This window comes from Sphaeramia orbicularis, chromosome 20, assembly GCF_902148855.1.
Source record: "Sphaeramia orbicularis chromosome 20, fSphaOr1.1, whole genome shotgun sequence".
Taxonomy (NCBI): domain Eukaryota; kingdom Metazoa; phylum Chordata; class Actinopteri; order Kurtiformes; family Apogonidae; genus Sphaeramia; species Sphaeramia orbicularis.
In genome coordinates, this window is record NC_043976.1 from 41828040 (window position 1) to 41846871 (window position 18832).

Sequence of the window (18832 nt, forward strand, 5' to 3'; positions counted from 1 at the left end):
TAAACGAGACTCAGAAACACTTATTCATTTATTCTGTTATTGAACTTATTTTCTTTCTTTTTGGGCCCATCTGACAAATGACATCTTTTCCTAAATTAACCAGCTCCACTGAAATGACATAAGAAAGTAGTTACACATTTGGACTGCACAGAGTGGGAAAAATCCTTTATAATCAGACTTTTTAATTTAGTAGGGAAATTTCATAGTTATAAATTTCTTTTTTTAAAAAGTTCCAAACTTAAAATCGTCATTGATGAATCCAAAGTTTATTTTAATACATTTTCCCTGATAAACTAAAAAAACTAACAAACATTAGAATGCACCAAGAATGCACCAAGAATGCACCAACTGTTGTCTTTTTGTTGTATTTTTAATATTGTCTGTAATGTTTGATTTTCTCGTTGTGGTTTGTTAATAAAGTTTATTTTAAAAAAAAAACTAGTTTTAATTAATTTCAGAGACAGACATAATACAAAACATATGGAAGACAAACGAAAATAACAACAACAACAACAACAACAACAATAATAATAATAATAATAATAATAATAATAATAATAATAAACAATACACAAACAAAAAATCAAATAATAGAAAAAAAAACAACTGTTGTGCCTGAAAGGTAAAACTAGAGGATAAGTATCATGAAAAATTTCTCTATTCAAACAAAACTGGGTCGTTAAAGGGATAAAATATGTTGCATTATGAAGATTTTATTACCAAATAATTTTTCCCTATAAAAAATTGAACTAAATATAAAATACTTCATAAGCATCATTAATAAACAGAGAAATTCCAAAACAATCAATACAACTAATCAGGAGCCATTTACAATAGAAAATAGTTTTAGAATTGAACCATAATTCTTTATTAACCCTCAGAGCTCCAAGGGTTTTCCCTCCGTTTTGACAGACTTTACTAAATTCATCTTTTTAAGGGACTTGAACACAACACGATACACCAGTGTTTTACATCTGAATGTTCAGGACAGTCTGAGCTTCATGGAACTGAGGCCTGTTTCTGTCCCTGTTCAAAAATAGGCTTCAGTTACATAATTTATATTCATAAGAGAATCTGAAGTCAGATGAATGAAAATGTTCAAATCTGTGGTGAAAACACACCTTCACTCATGTGGACGAAGTGTTTTGGTGTTAAAATAATAATGATAATAAAGTCTGAGCTTCACAAAAGTAGTGAAATATGTGATTCAAATAACAGGTAAGTGTAGATAAATGTCTAATTGTGTTCATTTTTGATAGAACATTAATTTGCTCACTGTCCCGCCTAGTTTTCCTTGATTATTTTGTTTATTTTCATTGTAATTTTGTTCATTTTCATTAAAGTTTGTTCCTTTTTGATTTATGTTTTACAAAGTCTTAGCTCCACAAAAGTAGTAGAATATACAAATAAAATAATAGATAATGTAAGGTGTAGAAATCAGGTCTAAAATGACATGCTATACCATTATTTTGTGTCATTAATGTTGTCTGTCCTTTTATTTTCACATTGTTGATCACACTGTTCTGAATGTGGAACCTGAACTAAAATGATTTTAACATCCTTAAGTGCTAATATTTTCAGTGTAATTTTTGCATTTCACAACTTCACTGAAATGAGCAGGACTGGACCCTTCTGGAGGCCCAGTTTTGGTCCACGGGCCATATGTTGGACACCCCTGTTTTCATTTATTTCACTGTTAAATTGATAGTTACTTGTTCTCTGACGCTCTATCATTAATAGTTACTGTGAGCTGGATCTACATGGTTCATTCTGCCTCTTAGGTAGAAAATGATGGAACACGAAGAAAAAAAAAAACAAGAAAATTGGGACTCAGTTCAATGCTGTTATTATATAAAATAAAGTTAAAATAAAGGCTGAAAAAACAAGTGGTTCCAGATACAACAAACCCCGCCCCTCACACATATTGGAGCTTTTTTTTGGCATCCATCCAGTCATCATGTCTGTGTGTGTGTGCTGATGTCATCATATCAACTGCCTCTATATATGTGCCAAGTTTGAAGTGAATTGAAACAAAATTGATGTTTTTAGAGACATTTGAAATTTCGCCCATTATAAGCAAACGGGGGGAAAAAAAATTAAAAATTCATAAAAAATTTGAACTTTGACCAACTTTTCTCAAAATGTAATGACACTGGCAATCTATGAACAAAATTTAGTATGAATTCAACCAATAGTTTTGCTGCTACAGACATGTGAAAAGTCGGCCATTATAAGTAAATGGGGGGAAAAAAAGATTTAAAAATTCATAAAAAATTGAAACTTTGACCTATTTTTCCCAAAATGTAATAACTATTCTGAGTCACTGGCAACATATAAACCCAGTTTGGTATGAATTAAACTAAGAGTTTTGCTGCTAAAGTGTTAACAAACAAACCAACTGAACCAAACACAATAGCCCTTGCCTGCCCTTGGGGCGGGGGGGGGGGGGGGGGGGGGGGGGGGGTGGTGGTAATGAAAGTTGGATGGCACTGGCATCCAGACAGAAACAGAAAACAAAACAAGACAAGAAAAGCACTCAGAGAGTGCAGACCTCTGCCAAGACAGATCTGCCCCCCCTCCCCAGTGTTTGTTTGTTAGCAAGATAACTCAGAAAGTTTGGACGGATTTTCAGGAAATTTTTCAGGAAATGTTGATACTGGCACAAGGAAGAAATGATTACATTTTGGTGGTGATCGGGGGTGGGGGGGCCCCACTGATCGGCCTTGGCGGAGGTCTGCGCTGTCTTTTCTAGAAAAGTACTCGGAGAGCGCAGACCTCCGCCAAGGCCGATCAGTGGGGCCCCCCCACCCCCGATCACCACCAAAATGTAATCATTTCTTCCTTGTGCCAGTATGAACATTTGCTGAAAATTTTGTGAAAATCTGTCCAGAACTTGAGTTATCTTGCTAACAAACAAACACGCATGCAAACACTCAAAGTGATCACAGTACCCCCTGGCGGAGGTGATCAGTAAAATGTCTGTTTTTACAAGTTATTTCTAATAAATTTAAGACTTTTTAATTGTAGAATATTTACTCCCATACACTTTGAGCTTCTTTTCTCATAAATGTACGTTAAACCTCAAAACAGTATTTTTTCCTTGACATTCACAGCTTTATTCTCAGATCACATCCATATTTTCTCCATGAATGTACTTCTCTAAATAGCGCCCTCCGTTCTCTTTATCAATTTATTATTGCACTTTTTAATCCTTTAATCCATCCAGTGTCATAGAGGACTTCTAACAAAGCATGTTCTGGTAGAAATGGACTCACTGTAATGATAATAAAATCTACTATAAACTAAAAATCTAATGCATACAAAGCTTATGATGAGGGTCAGTGAAATTCTAACTATATGACAGGTTTCAGAAATATGAAGTGTTTTAATGTGAATGGGCTCGACCCCATTAGAACAGACTCCACCTAATTCTAGTGAGAGTCAATACTGATGCATTTTAACTTTGATTTACGAGAGGATCATACTTACACTGAAAATTAAAGATAATGAGAATAATGTCAGTCTTTGGAGAATAAAGTCTTAAAGGCAGAAAAAAGTGAGATTAACTGTCTGACAATGTGTTAAGAAAAGAAGAAGAGCTTCATCTTAAATTACATTTTAGTGCTTTACAAATATGGACTTGGATTCAGTCAAACTCCCAGCGTTCACATGTGAAATTGATCATCGTATTCATTTTTTTTTTTACTTTTCTCCATCTTTATTATTGAAATATTATGACTCTGTTCCTGAAGTTGGTCTATTTTTTTCATCCTCCTTCATATTAATCAACGTTTCAACATTTAAAAGAAATGAATAAGACGATGACGGAGATGCCTCCTACAGCAAATCATCAAACTTTATTTCCTGCACATTTAAAAGCAAATAAAGTAAAAGCTCGTATCGGTGAATGACAGCCCCATCTTTAGAAAAAAACAAAACAAAAAAACAAAAACCCCGGATGACGTTGGTTCACGTCTGTGAAATGGCCTCGGATCTGGATCGCTCAAATCCAGGCTGAGGTCAGTCACACCACAAAAGTTTACATGACAACTCTGCAGTCCACAAAAAAAGGGTTTCAGGCCTGCAGAGTGATGCCCCCTAGTGGTAAAACCAAGAAATACAGTATACAAACCCACCCACATGTATGCCTGATCTGTCACTCAAATAAATTAGCTTTTTGCTTTCACGTCTGCATCCATATCAGCCAGTATTTACACCAGTGCTTCGGCCAGTTCAACATTTTACAATCAAAAAACAACAAAAATATATATAAACCTATCGATGTGTGAATGATTTGATTTTTGAGGAGCTGCTTCAGGAGAGAGTGTCCAAACCCCGGCACAGAACGAGTTCATTTCCTGTTTTTATGAAGATGAACTGATCCAATGTTGACCCATCGTTTAACAGGTTTATAAATGGAGGGCGTCGGGGTTAAAGGGCGGGTTTCATCCATGATTTGATCGTCTGTCGACTCCACGCTCTCATCCGCAGATCTGAGCGTAAACGGGTGAATCTAAACCTTAAAAAAAAAAAAACACCTCGTTACGCCCGTTTGGAACCGTTCAACTGCCCAAAACTTCAGAAATCAGACTTTCAAAAAAAAAAAAAAAAGGAAAGGAACAGTCTCAGCGCATCTTCAAAGTGTCACGTCAAATCTAAATTTTCTGGTTAGATCTTTATCTGCTGAAGTTTTATGAGAAAGGACGGCGCAGAGCACCTGCAGTTTGACAGAATAAAACAAAACCTAGTGCGTGAAAACTGGAGATCTGTAGAGTTAAAGAAGCACAAAAATAACAAATTAAAAAAAACTCGAGACGCTGCCTTTGTCACCGTCCGACTCCAGAGTAAAACTGCTGCGTCTCATGATCCTCACCAAACTCGTCTATGAAATGTCCCAACATTCACAAATCTCAGCCTCATTATAATCATTGTTTTGTCCAAACAGCAGCTGTTCACGTCACAGAAGACTCAGGAAAGAAAAGTATGTTGACAATTAAGACCGAGGATATTTCAGACATTTTAATCGCTCTGATGAATCAAAGAGTTAGAGTTTTTTGTCGAACAAAAACAGAACCAGGGCTTTCCAACTCATTTTAGTTCAGGTTCCACATTCAGACCAGTGTGATCTCAAACAGGTCAGACCAGTAAATTAATAGCAGATTTACTTATAAATAATGGCACCTTCAAGTTTTTCTCTTTATTTTAGTGCAACAAATAAAACTGACATCATGAAAATGCTTACAACTACAAACCGTCCTTTTAAAAAATGTGATCATCATTTCTTGAAAATAATTCCAATTTTAACAATATTACGTCTCAGTTCATCATTTACGTATGTGCATTATAACATAGATCACAGCGGATCTACAAATACACAAAACATGCATTAACAGGTAGAATATTGATCAAATTATACTTCTCTTAACACATTTCAGGTTGTTCTTATTTATTCAGCTTTTTCACATTTGTGTGAAAGGATAGTTTAAATGTCAATATTTTCATGGAATTTTACACTAAAACAAATAACATTTGGAGTTTTTGATATTTACAGAATATTATTAGAGTATTTTACTGGTCCGATCCACTTTAGATCACATTGGTCTGTATGTGGAACCAGAACTAAATGAGTTTCACATCCTGGATTGTTAATGTCTTCAGTGTAAATTCTGGTCGGGCTGGATTGGACCCTTTGGAGGTCCGGTTTTGGCCCGTGGGCCGTATGTTTGACACCCCTGATTTAAACCAAAAAAAAAAAAACCCTGTGGGGGAGAATGTCCTTTTGAAGGCCAACACACCTGCGCCCGGGTGAACCTTCCACCTTGGCCCTCGTGTGACAGCGTCAGAAAACAGTAATAAAACGGGGCTTAGCGACAGTGTGACGGACAGTGTTGAAGCTGAAAGTAGAGAGCGAGCCGTCGCTGTGCTTGGCACTGGGTAAAGTTTGTGAGGAGAGGCCGGGGTGCGCTCGTTCCACGCTCACGGCCCTGCTCCTGCATAGACGGGCGGGGTGAAGGTCGGGCGTTGGGCGGCGTGGTCGGGGCGCCCGTCACTCGTCCGAGCCGGCCGAGCGCTTCTGGATCCTTTTGCGAGGGGATCGTCTCGGAGAGGCCTTGTCTGGAAGAGAGAGACATCAGTGTGAATAAAGATTCTGCTGTAAACACCATAACCACATTCTGTCTGAGAGGACGGGACACTGGGCTGGGACGGGTTGGACCGTTCACGGTAACTACCAGGGTGAGGGTTTAGAAGGAACGTCTGAAGTTCTGCCAAAGAAACCAATGTGTTGGACTATAGAGATATGAAGAACAAAACTGAGCAAGAAGAGCCAAAAATGGAAAAAACAGAAGACATTTATAAAAAAAAAAAAACAAAAACAAAACTGAGCAAGAAGAGCCAAAAATGGAAAAAACAGAAGACATTTATAAAAAAAAAAAAAAAAAAAAAAAAACTGAGCAAGAAGAGCCAAAAATGGAAAAAAAACAGAAGACAATTATCTATTAAAAAAAACAAACAAAACTGAGCAAGAAGAGCCAAAAATGGAAAAAACAGAAGACAATTATTTATAAAAAAAAACAAACAAAACTGAGCAAGAAGAGCCAAAAATGGAAAAAACAGAAGACAATTTATGAAAAAAATAAGAACAAAACTGAGCAAGAAGAGCCAAAAATGGAAAAAAAACAGAAGACAATTATCTATTAAAAAAAACAAAACAAAACTGAGCAAGAAGAGCCAAAAATGGAAAAAAACAGAAGACAATTATTTATAAAAAAAAACAAAACAAAACTGAGCAAGAAGAGCCAAAAATGGAAAAAACAGAAGACAATTTATGAAAAAAATAAGAACAAAACTGAGCAAGAAGAGCCAAAAATGGAAAAAAAAACAGAAGACAATTATCTATTAAAAAAAACAAAACAAAACTGAGCAAGAAGAGCCAAAAATGGAAAAAACAGAAGACAATTATTTATAAAAAAAAAAAAACAAAACTGAGCAAGAAGAGCCAAAAATGGAAAAAACAGAAGACAATTATTTATAAAAAAAAATAACAAAACTGAGCAAGAGCCAAAAATGGAAAAAACAGAAGACAATTATCTATTTAAAAAAAAAAAACAAAACTGAGCAAGAAGAGCCAAAAATGGAAAAAACAGAAGACAATTATTTATATAAAAAAAAAAAAAAAAAAACTGAGCAAGAAGAGCCAAAAATGGAAAAAAAACAGAAGACAATTATCTATTAAAAAAAACAAAACAAAACTGAGCAAGAAGAGCCAAAAATGGAAAAAACAGAAGACAATTATTTATAAAAAAAAAAAAAACAAAACTGAGCAAGAAGAGCCAAAAATGGAAAAAACAGAAGACAATTTATGAAAAAAATAAGAACAAAACTGAGCAAGAAGAGCCAAAAATGGAAAAAAAACAGAAGACAATTATCTATTAAAAAAAACAAAACAAAACTGAGCAAGAAGAGCCAAAAATGGAAAAAACAGAAGACAATTATCTACAAAAAAAGAACAAAACTGAGCAAGAAGAGCCAAAAATGGAAAAAAACAGAAGACAATTATTTATAAAAAAAAATAACAAAACTGAGCAAGAGCCAAAAATGGAAAAAACAGAAGACAATTATCTATTTAAAAAAAAAAAAACAAAACTGAGCAAGAAGAGCCAAAAATGGAAAAAACAGAAGACAATTATTTATATAAAAAAAAAAAAAAAAAACTGAGCAAGAAGAGCCAAAATGGAAAAAAAAACAGAAGACAATTATCTATTAAAAAAAACAAAACAAAACTGAGCAAGAAGAGCCAAAAATGGAAAAAACAGAAGACAATTATCTATTAAAAAAAACAAAACAAAACTGAGCAAGAAGAGCCAAAAATGGAAAAAACAGAAGACAATTATTTATAAAAAAAAAAAAAAAAACAAAACTGAGCAAGAAGAGCCAAAAATGGAAAAAACAGAAGACAATTATTTATAAAAAAAAAAAAATAACAAAACTGAGCAAGAAGAGCCAAAAATGGAAAAAACAGAAGACAATTATTTATAAAAAAAAATAACAAAACTGAGCAAGAAGAGCCAAAAATGGAAAAAACAGAAGACAATTTATGAAAAAAATAAGAACAAAACTGAGCAAGAAGAGCCAAAAATGGAAAAAAACAGAAGACAATTATCTATTAAAAAAAAACAAAACAAAACTGAGCAAGAAGAGCCAAAAATGGAAAAAACAGAAGACAATTATTTATAAAAAAAAAGAACAAAACTGAGCAAGAAGAGCCAAAAATGGAAAAAACAGAAGACAATTATTTATAAAAAAAAAAAAAAAAGAACAAAACTGAGCAAGAAGAGCCAAAAATGGAAAAAACAGAAGACAATTATTTATAAAGAGAACAAAACTGAGTAAAAGCCAAAAATGGAAAAACAGAAGACATTTATAAAAAAAGAACAAAACTGAGCAAGAAGAGCCAAAAATGGAAAAAACAGAAGACAATTACAAAAAAGAAACAAAAAACTGAGCGAGAGCCAAAAACGGAACACAATTATTTAAAAAAAGTCAAAAAAACTGAGCAAGAAGAGCCAAAAATTGAAAAAACGGAACACGGTTATTAAAAAAAAAAAAAAAAAAAAACTGACCGAAATAATTTCAAAAAGGACCAAAAATGAACAAAATAATAAAATGAACAAAATCATTTAAACAAATTAAAACTTAGCAAAATGATGAATAAAAAAAACAAAAATTGAACAAAATTGAACAAATTGATGAAAAAAAAAAAGAAAAAAAAGAAACAATAACATGCAAGAAATGTTGAAATGCTGGAAAATGTTGTGTGTGTACGTTGAACAGCAGACGTTTTGCAGTGGAAAAACAGAGTGGAAAGTGTTTGTAATGCTTTGGATGTTTCTGAGCGGTTGGTTAACACGAGGAAGCTGTTTTTATCGTCAGAGTCATGCCAACACCCATCAGCTTAGACGTTCACTCCAGAAAACGCCATTCAAAGTGAAAAAACAAGGGTCAAATCAGTCAAAAAAAAAAGAGGAAAAAAAAAAAGAAACCTTAGTGAAAATCGATATCCTGTATCTTCGAAAGGCTTTATTATGTACAAACATAAAGGAGGTCAAATATCGAACAGCAGGGCTTTATTTTATTGTCTTTGAGAGGAAGTTCACTTCAGAAATTGACTTTTATTTAAAAATTTAAAAAGGGACTATATATAATATGTCTACTTTCAAATATAAAAAAATTACCTAAAATTATCATTAGTGTTCAGAAAAAAGAAATGCGAAATTCTGTCAAAGATGCCGATGTATTGGATTACAAACATACATAGTGAATTTATTTCCAGTGACGGGGTGAGGGATTTATGTGACCACTAGAGGGAGTAGTGAGTTACTGTGGCCTTGAGTCTGCCCATCACCCCCTGCATTGAAAACTAATGACAAGAAAGTATTAGAATGTGACGAGACCAAAAAACACCAACCAAACCATAACAACTTTTAGAGTCAAAGAAAACAAGTAACAAATGGTATCAGGCACAACAAACCCCGCCCCTCGCGTGTATTGTAGCTTATTTTGTCATCGATCCAGCTGATGTCAGCATATCAACTGCCTCTATATATGTGGAAGTTTGAAGTAAATTGAATCGAAATTGATGTTTTTATAGACATTTGAAATATTGCTCATTATAAGTAAATGGGAGAAAAACAAGATCTTAAAAAATTCATAAAAAATTGACACTTTGACTTTTCCCAAAATGTGGTGACATCTATTCTGGGTTGCTAGCAACCTATAAACCAAATTTCGTATGAATTCAACCAATAGTTTTGGTGCTGTAAACATTTGAAATGTCATTATAAGTAAATGGGGGAAAAAAAAAAAAAAGATTTTAAAAATTCATAAAAAAATTTGAAGTCTGACCTTTCTTTTCCCAAAATGTAATCAAATCTATTGTGGTCACTGTCAATCTATAAACCAAATTTGGTATGATTTACTCATTTACTTATAATGGTTGAAATTTGTCGATGCTGACATCAGCTGGATCGATGCCAAAATAAGATACAGCACATGAGAGGGGCGGGGTTTGTTTTGCCTGTCACCGTTTGTTCTTTAAAAGGTACTTTTGTGGGGATCTAGTGCCCCCTGCTGTTGAACTACAAGCTTAAAAAAGTTCAATACATTTTAAGTGTCACTGACAGTTATAACTAAAGGAAAAAAAAAAAAAGGCAGCATAAAAATAGAAGAGTGTCAAACGTCCACACAGGAAGCAGACCTCACCTCTGCGACTCTGCACTGAAGACGCAGGGAAACATGACAGCGAGGAAGGCAGAGAGGGAAAAAGAGAGAAGAGTGAGTGACCCCATGCACCGTGGAGGTTAAAGTTCATTCAGCTGAAGCAGGAAGAGAACAGACACACAAAGGAAAAAACCCCGGCGGCTGATGCTACGAGGGCGGTCAGAGCGGCGGGAGGACGGGCGCTACGTACTGATCTGGTTGAGCGTCTCCTGGGGGATCCAGCTCAGGTCCACGTCGTTGTGGCTGGAGGTTCCCATTTCCACCTTTGGAGCAGGACGCCGCCTCTGCACAAACAGGTCAATGCGTTTAGTTTTGATTGGACAAAACTCTGGCGGGTGTTCACCAGGAAAACTAGTTTTATCTGGGATCAAATGAGGCTGATGGGAGACACAGGCTATCAACAAATTCAAAAGAAACTGATGAGATTTCAACAGAGACTGAAATAAACCAACTAAATGAATGAGCATAGCAACATTTTCCATCAGTTATTTTCACATCCTTTTTTTAACCTTTATTTAACCAGGTTAGTTGAGAACTGATTCTCATTTTCATTAATGACCTGGACATATTTAGATGAACAACCAATCACTCTCACATTCACACCTATGAGTAGAGCTGCACAATATACAGTTTGAGCATCATCGTGATGCACGTGTGCGCAATAGCCACATCGCAGGTCCTGCGATGTAGGAGGCAAATGAACTCTGTGTTCTCATCTAATTTCAAGGGTACCTGTGTCAAAGCATGCAGTGATCCACCAATTGCAAACTTTCTTAATCAGTTTGGAGCAAGTTGCTGGTAACTGAAATATTATTTTAATTTAGATAGTTGAAGTTTCAAGTTTAATCACATATTAGTCAGTAGTTAATGTGTTAAGATAGGATTCCTTTGATTTACTTTGTAAGTTTTTAGGATAGTATGGGTTGGTTGTAACATCTTGGTCAGCACACCAAGCTGACAGATTTATGGACACAGGATGTTGGCACATTTTTAAATACACATTCCCACATAGGATTGTTAATCACAGGAGATAAGATGTAAACACACTGTCAGTATAGGGTTTTACATAGAGTAGAGGTATCCCATCGTCTTAACTTAACCTCCTGAGACCCAGGAAAGTACTTTTTTTTAAAACATTAAAGAATTGCCTTGATTGGACACAGCATAATGCAATGCTTTTTTTCAGATGATTTTTGTCTTTTTTATTCAGTGTCCTTTGCAGTAGACAGTTTTTTTTTCTTTTCTTTTTTTTTTTTTTTTTTTTTTTTTAAAGCTGTGAAATTCTTGTCCCCTACAGAGGACAAAAATGCATTGCTGGGTGTCAGGAGGTTAAGAGTCAGATGACACCAACCCATTTTTGTGACCCAACCCACTTAGCCCACAAGGGGTCGGCCCGTAGTTTGAAGATCAGTTTACAAGGATTATAAAAGTGATGAGCGTTGGAATGTCTAGATCCATTTCCTCCTTGGTGTGGATCCTTAGTGCTAAGTAATGCTTTGTTTGAGATCAGACCAAGTCAAAATACATTTATAAAAAGGAGACCGAGGCGAGTCCGGACTTATTCTTAGAGCTTCCAACAAAAGAACATGCTAACATAACAATATTGAAAAATGAGCAACGAATAAGAGAAAATCACGGTAAACGAAGACTTGGTACCAAAAAGAAAAGCAATGTCATTTATCTGAAATTATTTCAGCTACAAGAAGGACAATTCTGAAAAATGTGTTCTGTGTCGACAGTGCCTTCCACCTGTTGACGCAACGAGAGGAAATACACCTAATTAGTTTGGCCATTTATGTTGGCACCATACAGCCGTTATATCCTCCTGAGTAGTTTTTCATATCGCAGGGTTAAAAAAATAAATAAATAAATAAAATTGCAATGTCAGTTTTTCCCCAATATTGTGCAGCCCTACCTATGGTTAATTTAAGTTAACCAACTGACCTATTGGTTCACTTCAAACACTCAGAGAACTGCACAAGCTTCCATTATAAACAGTTTTATAGACAGTAATAACACCCAAAGCTGTGAACTAACAACTAAAGAAAATATACAGAGGTGCAAACTCATCATGGGTCTGGGGTTATGGACATTCGGTCAATTTCTGCATCAGGATAAAGGCCAAAAAAACCCCAACAACTATAAACCATTTTAATCTCAAAATGGGATCTTTCTTCCCTAAATATTACGTTCCAAGTCATTTCTAAAACCTCAGATTATTTGACTTCAAGTCCACAAAAACAGCCTTTGTTTTTTCAACATCAGACCACCTGACAGACTTCAGAAAGTGCAACAAATACGCTGATAATTTTCTGATTCAGTGCATATTTGTCCACTTTTAACATTTATTTTTAACACAATTACAATCGTTGGAGGTTTTAAATGACTGAGTGTTTAAGCTGAGAATGTAGACAAAAACAGAACATCTTCATTACTCCGTAATAACAGATAAACTATAGATGTGCAAAACTGTTGTTGTCAAATAAATAACTCACGACACTGATCACTTTTTCCACCGTCAGAACTGCCATTGAATACAAAAAGTGCACACTGAACAGATTATTTGTGGTTATTGTACCTTTCTGGATTCCAGGAGCTGATGAAGGCCGACGATGACGAGCAGCCCGAGGCCAGACAGGAAGACGTACATGAAGATCCTGAGAGAGGACGAAAGACCAGGAGAGGGAAAACGAGACGGAATGAGATCAAACAAATGAGTGGACGGGTGATAACTCATGTCAAAGGGAATGTCAGGCGCTTACGTCTCTCCGTCGAGTCCGTCCTCTTTCTCGGTGATGGTGACGGTCTGGTTAAAAACGGCGTCCTGGAAAACATTTCCCTACAGAGCAAAAGGACAAAAACAAAAAAAAATTATCATCAGAAGAACACAGAGAAGAGGCTGAAAGAAAAGAGGATAAATGACAGAAGGAGGTATGGAACCATGGGAGTGACGGGAGCAGACACTCACGCTGCCGTCCTTGTAGTTGAGGTTGACAACGAGTCCGAAGGGCCGCCCCCCCATGGGCTCGGCGGGGACAAAGGAGTACTCGAAGGTGGCCTGTCTGCTGGGAGGAACCACGGTGCTGAGCTGCAGTGCCGTGAAGTTCTGGATGTAGAACTGGTAATCCTGAAGGAGGCACAAGGATGGCGTTTCATTCAAAGCAGTCGACCCTGACATTCCATCGCACATTTATTTCATTCCATTGTACAGTGGAACCTTCGCAGTATGAGTGTAGTTCGTTCCATGACCATGTTTGGAATGCGATTTACTTGTTTAACAAGTCAAACCAAATATTCCCCATTGAAATGAAATGAAATAATTAATCGGTTCCAGCCCCCAAAAACAGGACCAACGTTCCCGTATCTCACCACTATGTTCTATCTGAATCCTCAGTTAAATTTGTGAGGTTGTCGGGTTCTCTTCTATGTTCCAGTCCTGTGGTCTGGATGCAAGAGATCAATCTCCCAATAGAAGTGGGTGGTACTTTCACTGGAGGAGAACTCATCTCATTCAATTTAAGTCCATATATGACTTCTATCAGTGATCAACTATATTGATATCTGGAACCATTTACATGATATAAACCATCAGAATATGGACTGTTTTAGGTAAAGGCACATTTTTAATATTTTAAAAATTCATCAAAAATGTCAAAAATATCTATCTGCCAATGAGCTAAAAACCACTCAAAAGTCCTTTTTAAAAGGTTTTTAAAAACAGAAAAATTGCAGTTAGAAAGAAAACAGCAATTATAAAAACAAATAAATTGGTTTTATTAACTTATTTACCTTCAAGATGAGACAATCTGCATGTGAGGAAGACGCTGGAAGAGGAGGAGGGTTATTCTCTGGAAGGAGAATCTCCTCAAGAATTTCTCTCTTCACTTAATTTGTTCTTTCTGGCCTCACTTTCATTGTTTGCACTTGCAGGTGGTTTCATTATAAACTTATCCAAAGAAATCTGCTTTGTCATTAAATAAAGCAGCTGCACAACCTCACCTTCATTTGTCTGGATGATTTAATTCAGAACCCTCCTCCACTACCAGGGTTCGTACACATTTTTCAAGGTCAAATTCAAGCACCTTTCAAGCACTTTTAAGGGTCATGGTAAAATTTTTCCAGCACATCATCTTATCACTAGGGTCAAATCTATATCTACAGGAATACAATCACTTTTTAAATCACAATAATGTACATCGTATTATGCTATAAACATCTAAAATTATGTTTCATAAGCAAAAAGTTCAGAAATTAAAGAACACAAAGTAGCTTTGGCTTGAGTTAATATTAAAAATAAATAAATCACATCACAGGGTTAGAATTTCAATCACTTAAACTGAAATTTAAGCACTTTCTGACCTTGAAAACACAATAATGAAATTCAAGGATCTCAAGCACCTGTATGAACCCTGACTACTCCCTGTTAATTTCCTGGTACATAGCCTCCTCTGCTACACTGTCCTCCACCTGTTGGAGGAGCACCTGCTCCTACTGCAGATTTACAATTGTATTTACAGACTAAAATTCTCAAAAGCCGCAGCTTGAAAAGCAGATTTCTCATACTACGGTGCACTTGTACTACGTTCCACTGTACTGTATTGTATTCTATTACCTGTGGGTAACGGAAAGAGGCATCCAGAGATTCCACAATGAAGTTCTCTGATCCCTTGTTGGTGAAGCCGAGCAGAAACTTGACGATGTTATTGGCTGGGAAGTCTGGAAACAACACGGAGGTTTATGATACTGCTGAACACACAAAACTCGAAGGAGCCAGATCAGAAATGTGAGCAGGTTTACCTTCTCCTTTCACAAACAGGATGGTGGTGTCGGCGTTAGGAGAAGCCTTCATCTCTCCAACCAGCGCTTCCTCCTCGTCATCTTCTTTTTCTTCTGTCTAGAAAAGTTCACAGAACGACCACATGAGTGTTTGAAGTGACAAAATCGACTTTTCGGGTTCAAGAAACACATTTTCCCTCCGATTTGCATCCACAAAAACAACAAACAGCAGATCTGTGTGGACACTACGAGCCTCATGCTGCAGCAAATGCTGATGACTGTTCTTCAGTGCTCAACTCTGACGTAACTTGCTCACTCACCAGTTCTGCATTTTCATCGTCCTCCACTTCCGCCTCGTCGTCCTCGTCCTCAGCAGTCACATCATCCACTACATCTTCATCCACGGCCTCAGCCTCCTCATCCTCAGTCAGATCCTGAGCAGCCACCACTGGGCCTAAAAGGCAGTGCCAAGAGGAAGACGTTTCACTGAACAAAGGGCATATGATGTCACAGAACAAAACCACTTACTCTATTAATCCTGAGTAAAAGTGCAGATTATTTTACAGAATGAGTGGCGTTCTCTACAGCTGACCTGGGCTTCTACTTCAACACACAGTTTATTGGTTTGTGGCCATATATTTAGTATGAATGTATGTCTGTACCCATTCCTTCACTTTATTCAACATGATTTTAACATGAAATACATAACAGCTTACATCTGGTTGATCTGGCCTAAACATCATGATGATCTTTTGAGATTGAATCATGACCTGTATTAAAATGTTCTCGCCTCTTATTAACTGCAGTCAACTAAGTTACAAGCAAACCATCAGGAGTTCTGCTCTGGTTTCTGGAGGTTTTGTTGCTTTTTGTTGTTGTATCTGACTTGAAACTCTGCATTTTCATACCATTTTGGATCATATTATCACTATATTGACAGTAGGTGGAAGATGGAAACACTAGTCAACATGCTCTTGTACATACAGCTGCAGTGTTTCATTCATTCCATAGACTATTATCAAATGTCACCCATAATCAATCAAAAACATTTCTAAAGTATCTGTGCAAATCAGACTCACTACTGCTGAAGAACCATGCAGTTGGACTTATGGTAATTCCTAATTTCATCAGCTGCAAAAAAAAACAAAAACAAAACATTTTACACAAACCTTGCAAATGAATGCAACTAAACCTGAACACTTTACTGCAGACAATGTCATGGTATCACTATAAAGACACTAACGTAGTGACCTGTGTTAGTGACATCACTGGTACAACCCCATAGGTAAGTGTCATGTTTTCCAGTAATGGACCAATTAGCACTAATGTTCCCTAAAGACAAACATTTTGACAGCACTGATTTATTTTCTTGTCACATGATCTGTATGATACCTCTGCAAAGTAGATCATATGATGATTTATGATTGAAAGATCAACCAGATTGTAATATGACTATATTTTCACCAAGTTGTGCCGTTATGTATGGAACCCTGTTACTCCAGTTAGCCAGAATAAACATTTCATTTTTGTGTGGGAGGAACTAAACTACAGATAAATATGATGGATATCCAGTCCTGCTTTTATCCATTAAAACAGCTCAATGGACCAGATACAAACTAAACCATTGAATGAATCTGCTGAGGTTTGTGTTTATGGTTTCTTGGTAATCACAGATATTCATTATTATAATTTTTTTTGTTTATCATTTCATGTTTAATCATTTCGTTCTCCAACATCTGTTGATGTTTGGGCTGGATTTGTTGGGGGGGGGGGGGGGGGGGGGGGGCAGTACTGAAAGGGATACTTCAGCCTCCATTCTAGTTCCAAAGCAATACCAATTTCCCACTTTATCCAAATGAATATTACAAGTCATAGTACAAATGTGTAGTTTTATTTTCTAGTTTTTCTCCCACCGCTGTAGTTTTACAACATAAATTATAACTCTTCTTCATCACGGTTGGATATTGTGATTACTGTAGACAATTTGACTTTCATTTCAGGCAACATGCTCAGTTGACAAGGGAAAATACTCAGACAACTTGGTGGAAAAATATGAAATCACCCTTATGAACTGAAATTAAAGCATCAAGTTGTGACTTGTCTCTTGAATGTTTTACCCAGCACCACTCTGAAAGTATCCCCATTTCTGCAATAGCATCACCTTAAATTCTTCTACCTTAGATTTGTGATTAGGCAAGAACTAAGACTGATATTACTATGACTGAATTACATGTGCAACTCTACCGTTTACCATAACTTGACGTTGGTCATACTGTAGTCAAAGAAAGTGTGAATGGTGTCCAACGACAGCCAATGAAACCAGGCAATTTTCAAAACGGCCAAGTTTGGCACTGAGCCCTTAATAATGTAGACGATTTTAATTTTTACTACATTAATCAGACTGTCCTGATTATTATGCCAAATAGGAATGTCTGCCAAATGGAAGATTTAAGCACCACATGAAGCTGTATCTGAGATCCAGTCTGCAGTGGATTTCTAACGCTGAGTAGCCTAAGATATATACATTTACACCAACTTTGAACTGCAGTGTTTTCAACGTGTAGCTGCTCCTAGAGAATAGATTTTAGCAAATCATTTGATTAAACTTGTTGCTGACAGGCATTTATCACATTAGCCTAGCCTAGCCTATGCGGCTAACAGCTAAGGACACGTCAGTGTAATCCGGAGTATGAAGTGCCGACATGTAGTTTATTGAACTAGAACATACTACAGAAAATTCACATCGGCAGCACAGTACAGTGGCGGAACATGTTGATAAATAGGTCATTTACCTCAGATCTGTGTCTATTTATTAAGATACTTTAAGCTAACTGACACATGTCAAACGGAGAGCGGCCTTCCCGTTTCTCCCAGCTGCTAGCGGCTAACATTAGCATGTTCAAGCTAACCAAACGTCACCGTTTTCTGCCTCGCTGCAGTCAGCGGCAGTTGAACATACTTACCCTTGTAAGGAGGGTCACAGGGAAAGCTAAGAGGACGAGCAGCAGCAGTTTGGGCAGAAATTTCATCATTTTGGAGCTGAAATCAGTGCGTTCTCATTCAGTGTCGGTCAGTCTGTGTGAGCGCCGCCGAGCCGCTTCCGTTACTACTACTCTACGACGCATGCGCACTTCCAGTTCGTCTTGTTGCGCTCCCATCATCCCTCTGGTGTGAGGCATGTGACCCAGATGGACAGGCGTCTACCCGACAGGCACCTGTCCAGGTTTGGAACAGACTAAAATTAGGAAAAATACAAACCCGCTACAGCACAGGTGTCAAACATGCGGCCCGGGGGCTAAAACTGCCCCCCCCCCTCCAAAAAAAAAAAAAAAAAAAAAAAAAAAAAAAAAACAAGGTTCCATTCCAGCCTGCGGGATGAATTTACAAAGTGCAAGTTAGGGCATCAAATCATCATAATAACCTATAAATAATGACAACACCATTTTTTTTTCTCTTTGATTTAGTGCAAAAAACTCTACATTATGAAAATATTCACATTAAGAAACTATCCACTGGATGGACACTGGATGGACACCGGATGGACACTGCATGGACACTGGATGGACACTGCATGGACACTGGATGGACACTGGATGGACACTGCATGGGCACTGGATGGAGAACCCAGAAAATAAATTGTTAGTTCTTACCTGATTTTTTATATATAAAATCTTAGTTACCTGATTACTTGATTGTTTATTTTTTATACTTAAAAACTTTTTTTTTTTATTATTATTATCATGTTTGTAAGAGGCATAGCACAAATACTGGACTGGAT

At 36.6% G+C, this 18832-nt stretch overlaps 1 protein-coding gene across 1 annotated transcript; it reads right to left on the reverse strand.

Annotated features, from left to right (window-relative positions):
* Positions 1–3837: 3837 nt before the first annotated feature.
* LOC115411337 (translocon-associated protein subunit alpha-like) lies at positions 3838–18171 on the reverse strand. Its single transcript, XM_030123449.1, has 11 exons — positions 18018–18171; position 17117; positions 15375–15508; positions 15076–15172; positions 14891–14994; positions 13247–13405; positions 13041–13117; positions 12857–12935; positions 10469–10562; positions 10261–10275; positions 3838–6114 (listed from the first exon to the last, which is right to left on the reverse strand). Exons 1-11 carry the CDS (start codon positions 18084–18086, stop codon positions 6047–6049), a joined length of 897 nt encoding a protein of 298 aa, XP_029979309.1. The 5' UTR covers positions 18087–18171; the 3' UTR covers positions 3838–6046.
* Positions 18172–18832: the final 661 nt, after the last annotated feature.